The sequence below is a fragment of the Crinia signifera genome, chromosome 5, assembly GCF_055691185.1.
Source record: "Crinia signifera chromosome 5, ASM5569118v1, whole genome shotgun sequence".
In the NCBI taxonomy this organism is placed as follows: Eukaryota; Metazoa; Chordata; class Amphibia; order Anura; family Myobatrachidae; genus Crinia; species Crinia signifera.
The window spans coordinates 196700060-196718778 of NC_139221.1; the positions used below are offsets into that span (position 1 = coordinate 196700060).

General features: G+C 45.4%; 1 protein-coding gene across 2 annotated transcripts in view; it reads left to right on the plus strand.

Annotated features, from left to right (window-relative positions):
* Nucleotides 1-3206: 3206 nt before the first annotated feature.
* RPRD1A (regulation of nuclear pre-mRNA domain containing 1A) overlaps nt 3207-18719 on the plus strand; it is a 199090-nt gene continuing 183577 nt past the window's right edge. For both annotated transcript variants that reach the window (XM_083188387.1, XM_083188388.1), the window contains exon 1: nt 3207-3589. In XM_083188387.1, the coding sequence (XP_083044513.1) occupies nt 3439-3589 (151 nt within the window). In that variant the 5' untranslated portion in view covers nt 3207-3438. The remainder of the gene's footprint in view (nt 3590-18719) is intronic.

The window sequence follows — 18719 nt, forward strand, 5'->3', positions numbered from 1 at the left end:
TAACCCTTGCAGGACACCAGTTACTTATTCAAAATAATGACATCTGTGACCCATGCCCACTTTACTGCCCTATTACTGCCCAAGTCCTTGTTGGTCAAAAGAAATGGCAAGTGGGTCATATGTAAGTGACCCCCCTTTGCGGGTTTCCAGTGTAATATTTTTTGACCAATGCTGTTTAACCCTTGCAGGACACCAGCTACTTATTCAAAATGATGATTCTGGGACCCATGCCCATTTTTGTGCCCATTTTCTGCCCAAATCATTGTTGGTCAAAAGAAAATGCAAGTGGGTCATATGTAGGCAGCCCCCCTGTGTGGATTTCAAGTGTAATATGTTTTGACCAACACTGTTTAACCCTTGCAGGACACCAGCTACTTATTCAAAATAATGACATCTGTGACCCATGCCCACTTTAGTGCCCTATTTCTGCCCAAATCCTTGTTGGTCAAAAGAAATGGCAAGTGGGTCATATGTAAGTGACCCCCCTGTGCGGGTTTCCAGTGTAATATTTTTTGACCAACGCTGTTTAACCCTTGCAGGACACCAGCTACTTATTCAAAATGATATCTGGGACCCATGCCCATTTTTGTGCCCATTTTCTGCCCAAATCATTGTGGTTAAAAAAAAATTGCAAGTGGGTCATATGTAGGCAACCCCCCTGTGTGGGTTTCAAGTGTAATATGTTTTGACCAACACTGTTTAACCCTTGCAGGACACCAGTTACTTATTCAAAATAATGACATCTGTGACCCATGCCCACTTTACTGCCCTATTACTGCCCAAGTCCTTGTTGGTCAAAAGAAATGGCAAGTGGGTCATATGTAAGTGACCCCCCTGTGCGGGTTTCCAGTGTAATATTTTTTGACCAATGCTGTTTAACCCTTGCAGGACACCAGCTACTTATTCAAAATGATGATTCTGGGACCCATGCCCATTTTTGTGCCCATTTTCTGCCCAAATCATTGTTGGTCAAAAGAAAATGCAAGTGGGTCATATGTAGGCAGCCCCCCTGTGTGGATTTCAAGTGTAATATGTTTTGACCAACACTGTTTAACCCTTGCAGGACACCAGCTACTTATTCAAAATAATGACATCTGTGACCCATGCCCACTTTAGTGCCCTATTACTGCCCAAATCCTTGTTGGTCAAAAGAAATGGCTAGTGGGTCATATGTTAGTGACCCCCCTGTGCGGGTTTCCAGTGTAATATTTTTTGACCAACGCTGTTTAACCCTTGCAGGACACCAGCTACTTATTCAAAATGATGATTCTGGGACCCATGCCCACTTTACTGCCCTATTTCTGCCCAAATCATTGTTGGTCAAAATAAATGGCAAGTGGGTCATATGTAGGCAACCCCCCTGTGTGGGTTTCAAGTGTAATATGTTTTGACCAACACTGTTTAACCCTTGCAGGACACCAGCTACTTATTCAAAATAATGACATCTGTGACCCATGCCCACTTTACTGCCCTATTACTGCCTAAATCCTTGTTGGTCAAAAGAAATGGCAAGTGGGTCATATGTAAGTGACCCCCCTGTCGGGTTTCCAGTGTAATATTTTTTTAACAACGCTGTTTAACCCTTGCAGGACACCAGCTACTTATTCAAAATGATGATTCTGGGACCTATGCCCACTTTACTGCCCTATTTCTGCCCAAATCCTTGTTGGTCAAAAGAAATGGCAAGTGGGTCATATGTAAGTGAGCCCCCTGTGCGGGTTTCCAGTGTAATATTTTTTGACCAACGCTGTTTAACCCTTGCAGGACACCAGCTACTTATTCAAAATGATATCTGGGACCCATGCCCATTTTTGTGCCCATTTTCTGCCCAAATCATTGTTGGTAAAAAAAAATTGCAAGTGGGTCATATGTAGGCAACCCCCCTGTGTGGGTTTCAAGTGTAATATGTTTTGACCAACACTGTTTAACCCTTGCAGGACACCAGTTACTTATTCAAAATAATGACATCTGTGACCCATGCCCACTTTACTGCCCTATTACTGCCCAAGTCCTTGTTGGTCAAAAGAAATGGCAAGTGGGTCATATGTAAGTGACCCCCCTGTGCGGGTTTCCAGTGTAATATTTTTTGACCAATGCTGTTTAACCCTTGCAGGACACCAGCTACTTATTCAAAATGATGATTCTGGGACCCATGCCCATTTTTGTGCCCATTTTCTGCCCAAATCATTGTTGGTCAAAAGAAAATGCAAGTGGGTCATATGTAGGCAACCCCCCTGTGTGGATTTCAAGTGTAATATGTTTTGACCAACACTGTTTAACCCTTGCAGGACACCAGCTACTTATTCAAAATAATGACATCTGTGACCCATGCCCACTTTAGTGCCCTATTACTGCCCAAATCCTTGTTGATCAAAAGAAATGGCAAATGGGTCATATGTAAGTGACCCCCCTGTGCGGGTTTTCAGTGTAATATTTTTTGACCAACGCTGTTTAACCCTTGCAGGACACCAGCTACTTATTCAAAATGATGATTCTGGGACCTATGCCCACTTTACTGCCCTATTTCTGCCCAAATCCTTGTTGGTCAAAAGAAATGGCAAGTGGGTCATATGTAAGTGACCCCCCTGTGTGGATTCCAAGTGTAAGATTTTTTGACCAACGCTGTTTAACCCTTGCAGGACACCAGCTACTTATTCAAAATGATGAATTCTGGGACCCATGCCGACTTTAGTGCCCAATTTCTGCCCAAAACCTTGTTGGTCAAAAGAAATTGCTAGTGGGTCATATGTACGTGACCCCCCTGTGTTGATTTCTGCAGTCAAATTTGTGGTTCATGATTCATTAACCCTTGTAAAAGTGATTGTTCTGAATAAGAAGCTGGAACTCGAATAAGAAGCTGGAGCTCGAATAAGAAGCTGGCCGAATAATAAGCCAACTTCAGCCTCGTAAAAATGGCAATAAATTATTGTAAAACAAATTATGCTTCGTTATTATCAATTTACCCCTTCTTTCAAAGTGAACCGTTGACTCGTGCAAAAGATCCGTATCTTTTACACGGGCTGATCTACTGGATCCCAGCTTTCGTTAGTGACCCGTTTTGCCCATCTCTAGCCCATCCCATCTTTATGTACATGCAAGAAAAGAAACAGAACAGGCGCTGCATTATTACCAGCCGGACACCTGGTGGCAGCACTGATAGTGAACGGAAGGTATTCTGTAAAAAGCGGCTATCTTGCAGCCATTGGTACGCGACACATCTACTGATTGACGACATTTCCGTCGGCATCATGTCAGGTTCCTGTAATTGGGGCGTTAGCAACGTCAGCTGTCAACAGATCCGTAACCCGGCTGAGTTCTAGCACTAGTGGCGGGCCCACATGGACAGAGCGGACGTCGGTATTGGGTATCGCTGACATTGCATGGGAGGACCGGGGCACTGCTTCCCTGTAGCGCTGGCCACTGTTCGCAGCGTCCGGCATGTCTGCGTTCTCCGAGGCGGTGCTGGAGAAGAAGCTGTCGGAGCTGAGTAACTCCCAGCAGAGCGTGCAGACCCTGTCCCTGTGGCTCATTCACCATAGGAAGCATTCCCGTGTCATTGTCTCCGTGTGGGACAGGGAGCTGCGGAAAGGTAAGGCAGCAGGCAGCTAAAACCACCCACCTACAGTACCTTCATATATAAGTACATACATACGGTAACACAGCCAGCACTGAGCACAGATTGGCACGTTAGAAACCTCTTATTACTGGCTGCATTCACTGCAGATATTTCTACTTCTCAGGCCGTGGTTCCCAAACTGTATGCTTTGGGAGCCTTATAGGGATGTCTCGGGTTAGTGGTCTCAGACACACGTGCAGAAACAACAGCAAATCTTGTTCCATAATTAAACCTAAAGATATGTAAAACAGTTTTTTTAAAATATTTTTTTCAGTACTTACTCATCTTTGCGGCCACCGCTTACGCTACAGAACTTATGTAGTATCATCACTGGTCTATGGTTATCTTTAAAATGTCCTAGTCAGGGCCGGTGCAAGGCACCGGAGCAGGCGCACCGGGGGAGGGGGGGGTACCTGTCCTGCGGCACTGTGTATTTAAAGCTGGTGGCAGAGAGGGGTCCCTGCAGTCAACGAGCGCTATCCGCCGGGCTATGCGGAAGCGCTTCTGTTGTGAAAACACTGGCCGCACGGCGCACGCTGATTGGCTGAATCTCAGCCAATCAGCGTGCGGACATTGTTTTCACAACAGAAGCGCTTCCGCATAGCCCGGCGGATATCGCTCGTTATTTCTTATTGACTGCAGGGACCCCTCGCTGCCTCCGCCGCCAGCTTTAAATACACAGCGCCGCAGGACAGGTACCCCCCGCGGCACGGGGGCCAGAATGCCGCCCTCCAGTGGCCGGCGCCCTAGGCAAATGCCTAGATTTGCCTAGTGGTGGCGCCGGCCCTGGTCCTAGTGCTGGGAGATTTACCCATCATCTAGATTTACAGCTGACCATTTATTGTGAATAGACTAATGGTGTCTCACAGTACTATTTGTGAAGTGCTATCATGTTAGTGCAAACAAATTAAAGCAGTTACAATAAATTGGGCTCCATTTTCTACTTTTAAAGAGTTGGGGGAGAGTTATCACAGTTTGGAGAGAGATAAAATACCACTGAGCTGTCATTTTACAGACTGTTAGAAAAATAACATAAGTTGGTTGGTACTTTATCTCTTTAAAATTTGCGGACATCCACTGATATGTATGTGTGTGCCAGTGTTGTTTCCATCAGTGCAGCACTGTCAAACCACCACCTGGCAGCACAAACCACCCGCCCACCTCCCCATTGTGGCTACAGATGCCGGGGTCCTCTGCTGTTGCCGATCACTCCCGTCGATGATCATCATGGGCACCTGAGGGCACAACCACTCAGAGCAGCACAAAACGCCATAAACTAGCGACTACCCTGGTGGAGCAGGGGCTGCCGCAGAAGAGCAGCGACAGCTCCTTAAGTGGTGAGTATTTCTGGGGCAGAAAACACTGGTTTGCAGGAATCTATGACCTGCAAACCGGATTTGTTCTGGGGAACAGGATTGCCACCTAGCAACATCAGGTGGGTTAGGCAGCAAGCCTCCCGAAAATGCTGAGGGAGAGGAAATGAAAAATGTTTCACTTACCTCTCCCTATACAGCTACAGCGCTGCTGGTGGCGCGTGCGTGCGCGCGGACATCACGTGCACGCGCGCGCACACATGAGCGCGCCCCCCAAGCACTGGTCATATTTTCGGAAGCTCACTGGTGGCAGCCTGTCCTCCAGGTATATGAGAAGGTATCTATGACCTTCTGGCTTGGTTTTACTCCTGGAAAATACCTAGGTAAGGAACGACACAAACCAGTAATGCCTTGAAACCAGAGAAAGGTTTATTAAACTGAAAAACCGGCAGCCCTTCTGAGTAACTGGGCTAACTAAATGGGTTGACGATCCTTTTGTAAGGATGATTGAATTCCTTAAGACTGAACTCGAAACAGGTAAGAAACTGGTGACGCGTGAATATTAACTGCAGACTGTAGGATGTAGTTTACTTCTGGTCCTTATTGGCAGCTGCTTGCGGCTTCTTTTGGTCCCTCGGTGCGTCTCATGGGAAAAAGGAGGAAAATTTTAGTATCCAACCAATTTATTCGAGGAAACTCCAGACCTAGCGACATTTGGTGCAAACCAAGGGTGGGCGGCTGGGCGCTGTTGCTAGGTGGCAATCCTGTTCCCTAGAACAAATCCGGTTTGCAGGTCATAGATTCCTGCAAACCAGTGTTTTGTTCTTTGGGAGGCTTGCCACCTAGCAACAGAAGGTGGGCAGACTACCACATACCTGGTGGTTGCTCTGAGAAATTCGGTCTTTTGAAGATTGGTTGGTCTCCAATAGTGCTTTGCAAAGGTACGGGCAGAGGACCATCTTGCTGCTCGCATAATCAATTGCAGAGGAATGCCTTTAACAGCTGCTCTAGTGGCAGCGGCTCCCCGCAGGGAATGGCTTTTGAATTGGTCAGTATCTATACCCGCTTGTCTCATAGAAGCTACTATCCACCCTCTGATGGTAGAGGGTCTAGCGGGACGGAAGGGTTTTCTAAAGGTGAAGAATAGCTGCGAGATGTTTTCTCTAACAGGTGCCATTAAGGCAAGGTACGATTCTAGACATGATGATACGCAAATATTGGGGTCGGTGGAATCTTCGATGACTTCAAATTCCACTATTGGGGTATTAAAGGAAGAGGTTTTTTTATGCCCTTTCAGGATGATATGGTATCCTGTTGGAGTACGTGACAACCATGGATCTTCGATGTGTATGAGGGTTAGCTCTGCCCCTCTTGCTGCTATGGCCAGGGCTAGTAGGGATGCTAATTTACGGGAAAGTAAGCTGATGTCGTCAACTGTATCCTGGGAAGACCAGAAAGTTAAGAATGGCTCAATGTCCCAGGTATTAGAATATTTTGGTGTGAGGGGTCTGGAAAGGTGGATACCTCTTAGTAGTCGGAGGTAAAGTTTGTTGCTTGTTAGGTTAGGAACTAAAATGGCCAAAGTTGAGCCATATGACCTTATTGTAGCTGAGGCTAACCCTGCCTGATATTTAGATGCCAAGAAGTCCAGGGCTAAGTGGAGAGGTGAGCCCCGAGTTTGTAAGCTACGTTGGCCTCTCCAGAGTTCGAATTCTTTGATAATTGCACAGTATCTGGATCTAGTGCGTGGTCTTAAGGACACATTAATTAGTGCCCTTGTGGGTGATTCTAGGGCCAGGTCGGTTAGTAACCCAGTAATATTGCCATCCACATGCATTGGTGAAGGGTCTCTAGTATGTCTGGAGTTCCCTGGAAGCATTCCTTGGATAGCCCCAGGGGAATCTTGGGGCCTATTCGTAGTTGGTTGACTAGGGGAACCACACTCTGGATGGCCAAACGGGGTATACCAAGACTATATGGGGTACCCGGTCTTCCCTGATCTTCTGAAGGACTTTCAGGAGGAGGGCTGGGGGTGGGAAGGCGTAAGGGTGAGGAAGGTCTGTCCATGGGAAGGATATCGCATCCATCCTCCAGACTCCCTCGGTCCATATTCTGGATACGAAACGTGGAGTTTGGGCGTTTGTGGGACTGGCGAAGAGATCTATTTCTAGGTCTCCGAAGGATTCCCTTATCTTTTGAAAAAGTTGGCTTTTCAAAGCCACTGAGTCTAGGGAGATTTTTTCACGGGATAGCGAGTCTGCTAGCTCGTTTAGTTGGCCTGGGATGTAAGATGCCACTAGGATAATCTCCCTCTGTGTTGCCCATTCCCAAATCTCTAGGGCTTCCCTGCACAGGGAAATGGATTTTGTGCCGCCCATTCTGTTTATGTACGACACCGCTGTCGTATTGTCTAGGCACAGCTGTATGCAGGTGTTCGTCATGTGATTGGGAACTAGAGCTTTCATGGCCAGTTTCGCTGCCCGCAATTCCAAGATGTTTATAAACATCTGAGCTGCTTCTGCTGACCAGACTCCCCGGACTGCTTTGTCTTGTGAGAAGCCTCCCCTCCCCAACCCGTTAGGGATTCGTCTGTAGTAATTGTCATAGACGGTGGGGGATCTATCAGCGGACGAGGAGGAGGGATAGGAAGAGTGTTCCAATGGGACAGCTCTGTCTTTGCTTTCCTAGACAGGAATATCGTATCTGTCCATGTATAATGTGCGTGTAATAGAGACCTGAGGAGACCCTGCATCTCTCGGTACATAAGGCGAACATGGCGAAAACCCGGGGACATGGCGATCATTTTCCCAATGATTGCAGCTAAATCTCGTAGGGTTAGTCTGCGTTTCTTTAATGTATTGTGGATGTAAGTCTGTGTATCTAACCATTTCTCTGGAGGGACTGCCAGGGAGAAAGAATGGGTGTCCAGGTTGAACCCTAAGAATGTTATCGTTTTGGTAGGATTGAGGATTGGCTTCTGGGTGTGTAGAGTGAAGCCCATGGTGGACAGGAGAGATTGGGTTATGTCCCTGTGTTTTATCAAGGTATTGATGTCCTGGTGCATCAGTAATATGTCATCTAGATAGACAATGCACAGTATGCTCCGCTGGCAAAGGTGGGATATTACCGCCTTCATGACCCGTGTAAATGCATAGGGTGCACATGAGAGGCCAAATACCATGACAGTCCACTGATATATACTGTCTTTCCAGACAACTCTGAGAAATCGTCTGTGGTTGGGATGGACGGATATAGAATGGAAAGCCTCTTTTAGGTCTATCTTTATGCAGAAGCAGTCCTTTGTCAGAATATATGGAATGTCTGATATGCCTTCCATACGAAACCTTTTGGTTTTTAGGTATCTGTTTAGGCCTTTGACGTTTAGTACAGGTCTTACAGAGCCATCTTGTTTTGCTTTGGGGAACAAGTGACTTGTCCAGCCCGAAAGTGCTGGACAATCGCCGGATCTGTTGCCGAAACCTCCAGACTGGGTTCTTCTTGTGCCCTGGTATTCTCGGGACGGACCTGCGGGTCTTGAAGTCCAACCCCCTTGGGGAAAGGGCCTCTTGAAGCGTTCACTCCCTTTTTTGAGGTCAGAAAAGGATTTACGTGCCTTATGGCGAATTTTTACCTCTTCTATAAATTGGGGCCCGAAAAGATCGGCGTTATCTAGATTGGGGAATTCTAGTGACTTAGGGGCCAAGTCTGCCAGACCTGCTGTAGTGAGCCATCTGGATCTGCGGGTATTGGTAATATGGTTAAAGGTCTGGCCTATAATCAGTGTTGCTCTGCTAATAGCTTTCAGGAGAGCCATTTTAGATGCTACCAGTGCATCTAAGGAGACGCTGGATTCTCCTTCCCTCTCTGCCTTGTCTAGCACAAATAATAGCGGCCCAGCTGCGTCTGCAATTTTGTATTGTATCTTTTTTAAGGTACGGTCAGTGGTGTCATCCTGTCTTTTTTCACCCACTATGGACATTAGTGCTGGGTCAATACCAGGCGCAAATTGCGCGGGTACATCTGGTAACCCTGTATGAGAGCGCAACACTAACTCATCTTCCTTAATCAATGCTGCTCTGAATGCTAACTGAGCAAACTTCTGTACCTCAGAGTTTTGTTTTAGTGCCCAGTGGGTAGCATATAGCTTAGGTGGAGGGGTCTTCCCTGTAAGAGCCACTCTAGCCATTTGAATGTCACTATATTCCCCCCTTTTTGAAGAAGCTGATATTCTGTTTACTTCTTCTGACTCCCAGTCCATTGAGGGAGGGGGGTTACACTCCCTATGGGGGAGATGTGACTGTTTTACAGGTGACCCTTTATACTGAGACCGGGTACCTTCAGGCTGCCTGCTACGGGCAGGGGAGGTGTGCTTGCTCCGAGCACTATCTGGTTGCCTGCTACGGGCAATGCCAGGAAAGAGGGGTTTATCACATGAACAGGTCCCCTTATCAGAAGACTTACATTTATCTGTCTTCTTGAGACTTTTCCTGTGTGGTGAAGGGTGACCCTGCCTCCTCCAGGGGAGACTCATTTACCTAAGAATCAGAGTCCGTCTGTGCCACCGGTCTGACCTGACTTTTTCTTTCTTTTTGGTATAAATATATCCTCAGAAGAGGATAAATCAGTTGAGGAGTGAGGCAGCGCCCTTCTGGCCTCTCTACCCTATCATACTGCCAGGCATGGAGGACATATAGAGTGAGTCTGTGGCAGACACAGAAACACTGTCCTCCATGTCTGCTGACAGAAAAAATCTGACCAGCGGCGCTGTAGCTGTATAGGGAGAGGTAAGTGAAAAAAAATTAATTTCCTCTCCCTCAGCATTTTCGGGAGGCTTGCTGCCTAACCCACCTGCTGTTGCTAGGTGGCAAGCCTCCCGAAGAACAAAAAACCTGCCCTGGAAGGTTTGTCCTGCCCCAGGGAAACATGCCACTGAAGGGATTAATCTCCCTTTAGTATTAACCATGTATTGCTACATATATTATCCCAGACATAAAGCATATACCTTCAGACCTCTGTAGGACTCTGTTATGCACTGCTGATCCTGTTGATGTACTTGCCACATCAGATATACCTTGTTACCTCTGCAGGAGAATGGTTTGAGCTGATTTGTTGCACATACATTCTCCAGTCAGTGTGCTGGTCATTTTCAGGCCCTTGGGTATGGCCATGTGAGGCTTCTCTGCACCCTAGGCAAAATTTAAACCTTCTGCCCCCAACCCCACATTGCCACCAATATTCACCTCCTAGCCCCTAAAGTGAAAAGTGTGGAGGTGCCATCTTATACCTCTATTCCACCAAAATCACGGGTCTGACCCAGAATTTTTTACCACTTCTGGGTTTCCCTGAACCCTGTAAAACCTGGGAAAGCACAGCAAAACCTGTGGATGTCATTAAAAATGGTTACATCAGCAGCCAGCACACTGGAAGGGCCAATCGGCTGCTTTTGGATGTACCAGTGTATAAAAACCTGATAAGAGCCATTTCCGTTTACCTGCTAAACACCCTGCTGGTTGCCCAGAAAACAATCTTGTCCGTAGACTTGGAATTTTTTCCCTTGTAGCAGTTTCCACTGAGCCAATTTCCAGGTATGCCCTGCAGTTGAAAAGGGGTAATAGACATTTGCACCAGCCACCTGCATTAAAAAAACAAGGATGTCCTTCTAAACCACCTTAATTTCATTATAGGCAGACTCAGTAGCACTCCCAGATCTTGGCATTTTAGGCAGCTGCTTAATGGCAGAGCTGGCTCTGCCCTCAACTAGCACCTCTTGCTCTCTATAACCCTGGCTACATCTCTTTGGAATGCTGTTATCTCCTCGGCATGTTGGTCATGGCCTTCTCCACAGCCATACACCAATTTTGCTTTAGCCCAGTAGGAGATCCATAGCATGTCCCTGCCCCAGATGACAGGGCTCCTGACATCACAGATGTACATCTAATCTGACTAAAAAACAGCTGTGGTGTTTGTACCACTGGCTATTGTCCGTTAATTTGACGGTCCATCTACTACAGTGGTGTCACTCATGGCCCGCCAGCTGTTGTGGAACTACACATCCCAGCATGCCCTGCCACACATTTCATATAATGGATTGCTAACACTGTGGTAGGGCATGCTGGGACATGTAGTTCCACAACAGCTGGAGGGCCATGAGTTTGACACCACTGATCTTCTAGTATGCATTGTCCATTATGCCCAGTTTAATCAAGCTTGTCTTAGTTTTTTTATTTTTCACCACACTTTTCAAAAATAGTCTTGAAAGGGAGTATTCAATTTTTTTTTTTTTCATTCATGCCCTACAGTATTTTACAGTGATGTCTCAAAGTACAGATGAAAAATACTATTACAAATAATAAATAATGTAGTGATATATTTAATAAAAAGCTGGAATGGCACATTGCAGTAATGTTTTAACTTCACTGAGACATTAGTCCACACTTTTCTGTTCATTCTCAATAAGGACTTCAGTATTTAAAACTGAGGCCACTCTTCAGTAACAAATATTGGGGCAGATGTATCATAGCAGCGCTTATCGCGCCGCTATGATACTTCCTGCTTCGCCTCAATAGCGAGGCGAAGCAGGAAGGGACATCGACAAGATGTATTAACATCTTGTCTGCCGAAGCGGGGGAGCGTTAACTCCCCCCTCCGGCGATGTCCCTTTCTGGAGATAGCGCATCAGTTAATACTGATGCGCTATCTCCTGTACCCCGGCTGGCCGCACTGGGCATGCGCGGGATCTCGCTGTTCACGCGAGATCCCCAGCGCAGCCCAGACTTAACAGCAGGGACAGCGCTGTCCCTGCTGTTTAGATAGGGCTTCACCAGCCTGATGCTGGCGAAGCCAAACCCGGCTTCGTGCGGAACGGTCAGCGATGCTGACCGTTCATACATTCGGCCTGCTATCATTTTGATAGCAGCGCCGATATGGACAGGGGAGCATAGCGCCCCTGTCCATTACCGCATCCCGGCTCCTTCATACATGGGGGAGAAGCGGTATCAGTGCACATAACGTGCGCTGATACCCTTCTCCCCCATAACGACGGATCATACATCTGCCCCATTGTGAGAAAAGATGAAAGGAGCATAAATAATGCCGATACTAGAGTAGTGGTTCTCAAACGTCTTATGGGACACATTGAAGAGTGACATCCACATACGATACATAACATTTTACTTCTAGAAATATAAATAACCTTATTGTACCTAAAGTTCAAACTCCTAGAATTTCTTTACTTCACTCCTTCCCTCCCTGTTTACTTTAGCCATTGTCATTTATCTACCTTAGGGCTCCTTTGCTCTTCGTTTCTTTCCAGTTTCAGGTCCCGACAGTTGGAATCCCGACAGTCATTTACCCAACATCAGGATCCCGACTGTTAAAACACCGATAGATGGGTTCCCGATGGCCACCGGCTATTCTCCCTCGTGGAGGTCCACGACCCACATAGAGGGAGAGTAGAATAGGTGGTGAGCGTAGTGAGCGACCGTGCCCACACTGTGGTGAGCGCAGCGAGCCCGCAAGGGGCTTTGTTGCGCTCGCCATGCTGTCTGAGTCTGGCCAGGCGGGATTCCGACGTCGTGCTAATGACTGTTAGGATCCCGATACCACACCTGTTGCCTGCTCCCTGCTTCTTTCTGATGCTGCAAAAAGCCAGTGGGTAGATGTGACTTTGTTTTGACAAGCCCACGCAGTATCCATTGTAACGGGGGAGAGCAGGAAAACATACTCTCCTGCCCTTGCTCTGCTGATTGCCCAGAGAATGCCTTCGAACAGGGGAGGGGAGGGTGGTATGGGACACCATCCCTCCTCCTGCTCTTCTGATTGGCTTTAGTGCATACAAAAAAATGTTTTTTATCACTTCACTGTCATTGTGAGTGACAAAACAGGGACCAACTTGTGTGAGCACAATGTTTGAGAAGCACTGCATTACACCAGAGCAGGGGTAGCTAACTCCAGTCCTCGAGAGCTAGCAACAGTTAACATTTTCCTGCTCATCTCACAGGTGCACTCATTACTGACTGACACATTTTAAAAGATGCACAGGTAGGTGGAGCTAATTACTTCACTTGTGATTCTGTGAGGAGACCTGGAAAATGTTAACTGTTGGTAGCTCTCAAGGACTGGAGTTGGCTACCCCTACACTAGAGTATATTGTTTGATAAGTGTGGTGAAAAAAGCGGGTCATTTTTTTTGGGGGGGGGGGGGGGGGGATTATCTTTATTTCTCAACATAGGGGTACATTTACTAAAGCTTCTAAAATTAAGAGGTGATGTTGCCCATAGCAACCAATTAGATTCAGTCTAGCATTTTCTAGAATGCAACAGAAATGATAGACCGAGTCTGTTTGGATGATATGGGCGACATCACGTCTTTTAATTTTTAGAAGCTTTAGTAAATTTTCCGGTACTCTTTACCTAGAAGGGCGGGCATCGCATGTACCAAAAAATCGCATGCGATGCGACCGACGTGATTACCGCGATTTCCCATAGGGAACAATGTTAAATGTCCCAATTGACCCGATTTTCCATAGGGTACAATGTTAAAAGGCCCACAGAGGCCAAATAGGCACCCTGAAGTGTGAAATGGCCCCCCCAATTGTTAACGCCACCCCACGATTAACGTCAACCCGAAGCGTGGCGAGGGCGGCGGTACGCGTCCTCCGACCTTTTCATACCCCCACTATCCACGTCGGCGTGGAGTTGAGAATAGAAAGTGTGGCGAGCCCGAAGCATGGCGAGTATAGTCTATTCTCGACTCCATGCCGACGTGGATAGTGGGGGTATGAAAAGGTCGTAGGACGCGTACCGCCGCCCCTCGCAGGCTCGCTGCGCTCGCCACGCTTCGGGTTGACGTTGATCGTGGGGTGGCGTTAACAATTGGGGGGGGCCATTTCACACTTTAGGGTGCCTATTTGGCCTCTGTGGGCCTTTTAACATTGTTCCCTATGGAAAATCGGGTCAATTGGGACATTTAACATTGTTCCCTATGGGAAATAGCGATTTTTTTTTCCCCCTTACGATGCCCACGATCAAAATCGTGGGCGCCCTTCTAGGTAAAGAGTACCAATTTTTCCCCATAGTCTCATTTGGGAACGATATACTCTGTCCAGTGAGTTTCCAATTTTTTTAAGAAAAGTAGGGCGCCTCAAAGCCTGCAAAATGTGCATTGACTGCACAGATGACTTCATTATTTTCTGAGAATTTCTTCACACTGAGGGCCAAATGTAATAGGGTGAGAGTTTTTTTTTTTTAATGCAGCAATCAATTACACTGCAAAACCAGGTTGATTTTGGCATGTAATTGATTGCTGCTTTAAAAAAAAAAATGGTGAAAACTCTCCCAAAATCTCCCACTTTCTGAAACTCTCACCCTCTTGCCCAGTGACCGATTTGGTTAATTGGAAGAAGTCGCTTGGGGACAAATTGGGGAATCAAATCAAAGCCCAAGATGTGTCATTTTGCAATTTGGATGCTCACCTTTTGGGACGGCGTGTTACCTTGGATGAAGAGCACCTTTTTGTGTGCAAATCTTGGCCGTGTATTTTTAGTTTGTTTTCAGTAATGTTGCGTAGCATGGTGTTATGGCTTACCATTTTGCAAGGCATTGGCCACTGTTTGACTGCTTCTTGGATTTAGGAGTGTAGCGGTGGGATCAAAGTTTCAGCGACGATTACAAATTGGCAGAGAAATCCTGTGGATCATTACACTTAATCATTGCCAAATACTGCAGTGAAATGTCTTTTTTTAATTTTTTTTGAGTTTCAGTAATCGCAGCACACAGCGGGAGCACAGTTGTCATTTGCAATTTTTTCATGCAGAATATTATGCTCTCCTTCCGTCGAGATGCCTACAGCTCATGTACCTTCACTCTGCGAACACCACATCAGACGTGGTTATCTCATTTGGATGTTCTGGATCATACGTCTTCAGTGCAAGTTTGGCCATGTTAAAATTAGTTTATTCAGAAATTGTCTTCGGTACAGGAGCAGTGTCCCCATGAACATCGTCTGTGTGTCTGCTTTGATCTGCTCTGCTGTACACTTAAATTTAGTAAATTTAACTTAATAAAATGGTTTATCACTGCATGGAATTCATTGTGTTCATTGTTGTAGTACAGTAACTGAAACTGCTTACTTCAAACGACTCCTCAAGTGAACAACTCTTCACTTTGGCCTGTGGGTGAGGTGGATTAGAAGAATTTTACAGGCATCGCATCACCAAAGGGATTGTGGCTCCATCTCATGTAAATTTACCACACTTATCAAATGACCCTCGTATGTCAGTGTAAGAAATACAATAATGTTACTGTTTCTCAACTTTAACCATCAAGAACCCTTAACAGTGCATATTTTACATATACACTGTTTCGTCCAAAGGTGTCTTCATTACTAGTTGACGTGATTTAAAAAATCCATAGGCAAAGTTAACTATTCAATTGTGATGCTGAGGAGATCTATGAAACATGCTGTTAGAGGTCCCTGGAGTACTGGAGTTGGGATACGCTGACTTAATGGACTGCACAAAAACTAAACATTTATGGCCCATTTATTAATGAGTCTTATTAATTTAATACATTTTAATTTTGTATTACGGGGATACCAATGAATATGCTATTGGTATTTAACATTTCCTCTTCAGTGAGGTCCAGCTGCTGCTGATAGGGGTGTGGATCATTCTCCTACCATGCCCTAGTGGATGAAAAGCCCCAATTTCGACCTTTTGACTTTCGACCTAATGATTGTCAACCTGATGACCTAGACCCATGTTGACCTTTTTAGTATGTCGACCAACTTATGGTATACCAACCGACCGTATCCCACTGATACTCATGCTGCTACCAGGATGTGCTGTAATGCGCATGGGTAGATTGAGGTGGATACTTACTATACCACACATTACAGTACCTATCTATCGAGGTCCAACAGTGTCCTCTTCAAATACACCTTTTTAATGTGAAATGCTTATGAGGTTTTTGCATAACTTTTCAAGCTGATGTGGATTCAATAAAACCTGATCATTCTTGCGTTGTACCCTTTGAGGACACTGGAGACTTTATTGATAATGCCATCTTTCTGCTTGGGAAATACTGAGAAGCTAATGAGGGTAAGGGGAATGGGGAAGTTGACCGGTGCAAAGGTTAAGCTTATTTGTTGTGAGCTGTATAAGATATGAAATAAGTTGGTATTATATTAGTCCACCAATCTGTTCAATGTGAGAAGGAATTTTCTTCTCCTGAAATTTATTGTGGTGGAGGTGCACCCTTGAGAGTAATGGGGGTACTTCAAGCAAGAAAGAGGAAAGACTCTCTTTTTTGGGAGCACTCTTGTGGAGAGGGTAATAAATGTAATCTCGGTTCAATTATTATGCGGAAAATTGGAAGGAGAAATGCCACACAGGAGTACCCTAGAGGCGCCCCTTGTAATGACAGTCAAAACAAACTAGTATCACAGATAGGAAATAAGAATTTTAGTGTAAAGCAGAGGATTTGCGTGTAATAAAAATGTACTTTTATTTCTAATTGCCATTAAAATAGGTACTATTGTATACAATTTAGACACACAAAAGACACACAAAGAACACAGAACATAGAAAGCATTTTCTATTAAACCACACTTCGTGATAATCAATATAAATATGAGTACGTAGACTGTGCTGAGATTGTCACAAAATACCTAGCTCATCTCTTAGATCCCTGGGGAGAAGTTTCCTGTCATGAGTAAATTTCTTAGAAAAACCTTAGATCTACTCCGATTACTGCTGAATAGAAAGAGTACAAAGTTTTAAGTGTTTCAATCCAGAGTGTTACACAAGGCCTTTTGAAAAAGAAAAGAAACGTTGTGTCTAATTCAATTTGTAGAATCTGTTGGTCAGAGGTTTATGTCAGACAATCTCAGGATTTGTATATCATTTTTTTCAAAACAAACAGTCAATTATATAATATCACAAGATAATGGATTTCCAGTAAATATAATAGTACCAATATCACAAGGTAGTGGTTTTTAAATAAATATAACAATACCGATATTGATTAAAGTTGAAGTGCTGTAGGCTGGTTTCAAGAATTCCAGCTACAATAAAGATAAGTATCCCCTGGTGATAATATTTTTAAAACAGGTTATAGATAGTCAATACATGTAATATGTAATGTACATTTGTATTACCAAAATATATACCGTATTTGTCCTGCAGCAGCAAGTCCCAGAATGAATACGTGATAGGATAAGGGGCTCGGGTAGAGGTAAAAAGAGAGGGGGCTACATTTGTTTTAGTATTAGTCTCCCTTTAATGCCCTGCTCAGAGATACTCAAAACACACTTTATATACCTAAAGGTGGGAAATTCCGTTTGTCTCAGGGGAGTCACCTCACCCTTTGTGTATCAGAAAATAATGAGGTAGGGGGAAATAATGGGGGTAAGGGAGTTAGAGAGGTTTAGGTCCGCACTGGTCAGTGGTAATCAGCCACTGTTAAGGTTGTAAAGGTATGATATCAAGTCTGTGAAAGACTGGCGACAAGTCCTATAATGGACAGATGGGTCCAGAACACCAATGGTTTGAATAGGTGGTGTTCTTTTTGTTGGACTGCCAGTGGTGCTCCCCTGAGTATATAATGTATTAACTAAACATTTGTTCCAAGAGAGGAGGAGAAGAAAGAAGTACTCTGGGTGGGGGCATCCTTGTATCACAAACAAAAAAGGCTTGCTGGTAATGCTTGTTGTTTAAAACATAGGATTTTTATTAGGGAGATTATTAAAACGGGGTATGGGTGGTATTGATCCTTGTCACAAGAAAAAGCGCTCTGCAAAAATATGAGTGGATAGTGAGGCTTTTGGCAGCCTGGCAGCTAATTACACACTTGTCTGTAGTAGGTTGTGCAATTTTGTGATCCTCATATATCCACAATTGGTCATGCCAACAAACAGGTAAATTGTATTGGGGGATTATAATCATGGGTCACACTGGAGAGACAGTACGGTAGGGTAGCCAGTGGCACATGTGGAATGCAGAGTGTCACTTTCCCTATCTCGCTGCTGTTTGACCAGCAGCAGATTGGAGTGTAGATCTGCTAGTGTGTAAGGCTGTACTGGCTAATTGGATGAGCAAGAAATACTGCGTGTGAGCGGGCTAGTTAGAGCACAAATGCACCTTTTAACATACGTGTCTATATATGAGGGGGTCCGCTGGACAAGTCCAGCGGTTACCTTATCCTGCTGTGATGATGTGTGCACGGAGCTCCTGGCCGCTGCGCTGCTCGCTTCCGTCCCATTGTCTCTCAGCTGCGCGCTGGTCACGTGTGTGCATCACGTGGTCAGCGATCCGGACGTACGTTTCGCTGGTGGCGCTTGGTCACGGGAGGTGTGGCCATCTGCTGGGGGAACCCTGTTAGATATTGTGGTACTTATGTAATATCCGGACTCCCGTTTTTCTTATGAGACCACGTCCCCTCGCCACGCTTCGGGCACGGTGGCTCGCTGCGCTCGCCACCCTATATAAAATCAACTCCATGCGTAGTTGGATAGTAGGGGTATGAAAAAATGGGGTGCATTTAACATGGGAGTCAAGATAATACATAAGAACCGATATTGTTATTAGCAGCCTATCATCGGCTTCATTGTGTAATTGACAGCGTGATCTGTCCTATTAGATCCTGGCAGTCCCATCCAATCGGATGTGGGGGCTTGGTTGCCCTAGCCTATCAGGTTCTGAGATAATGCTCCTTTGAATCGTATTACGTAGGTCTGGATGTGCTATACACTTGGCGTTTTCTAATGATATTATATTAATAGTTCAAATAACG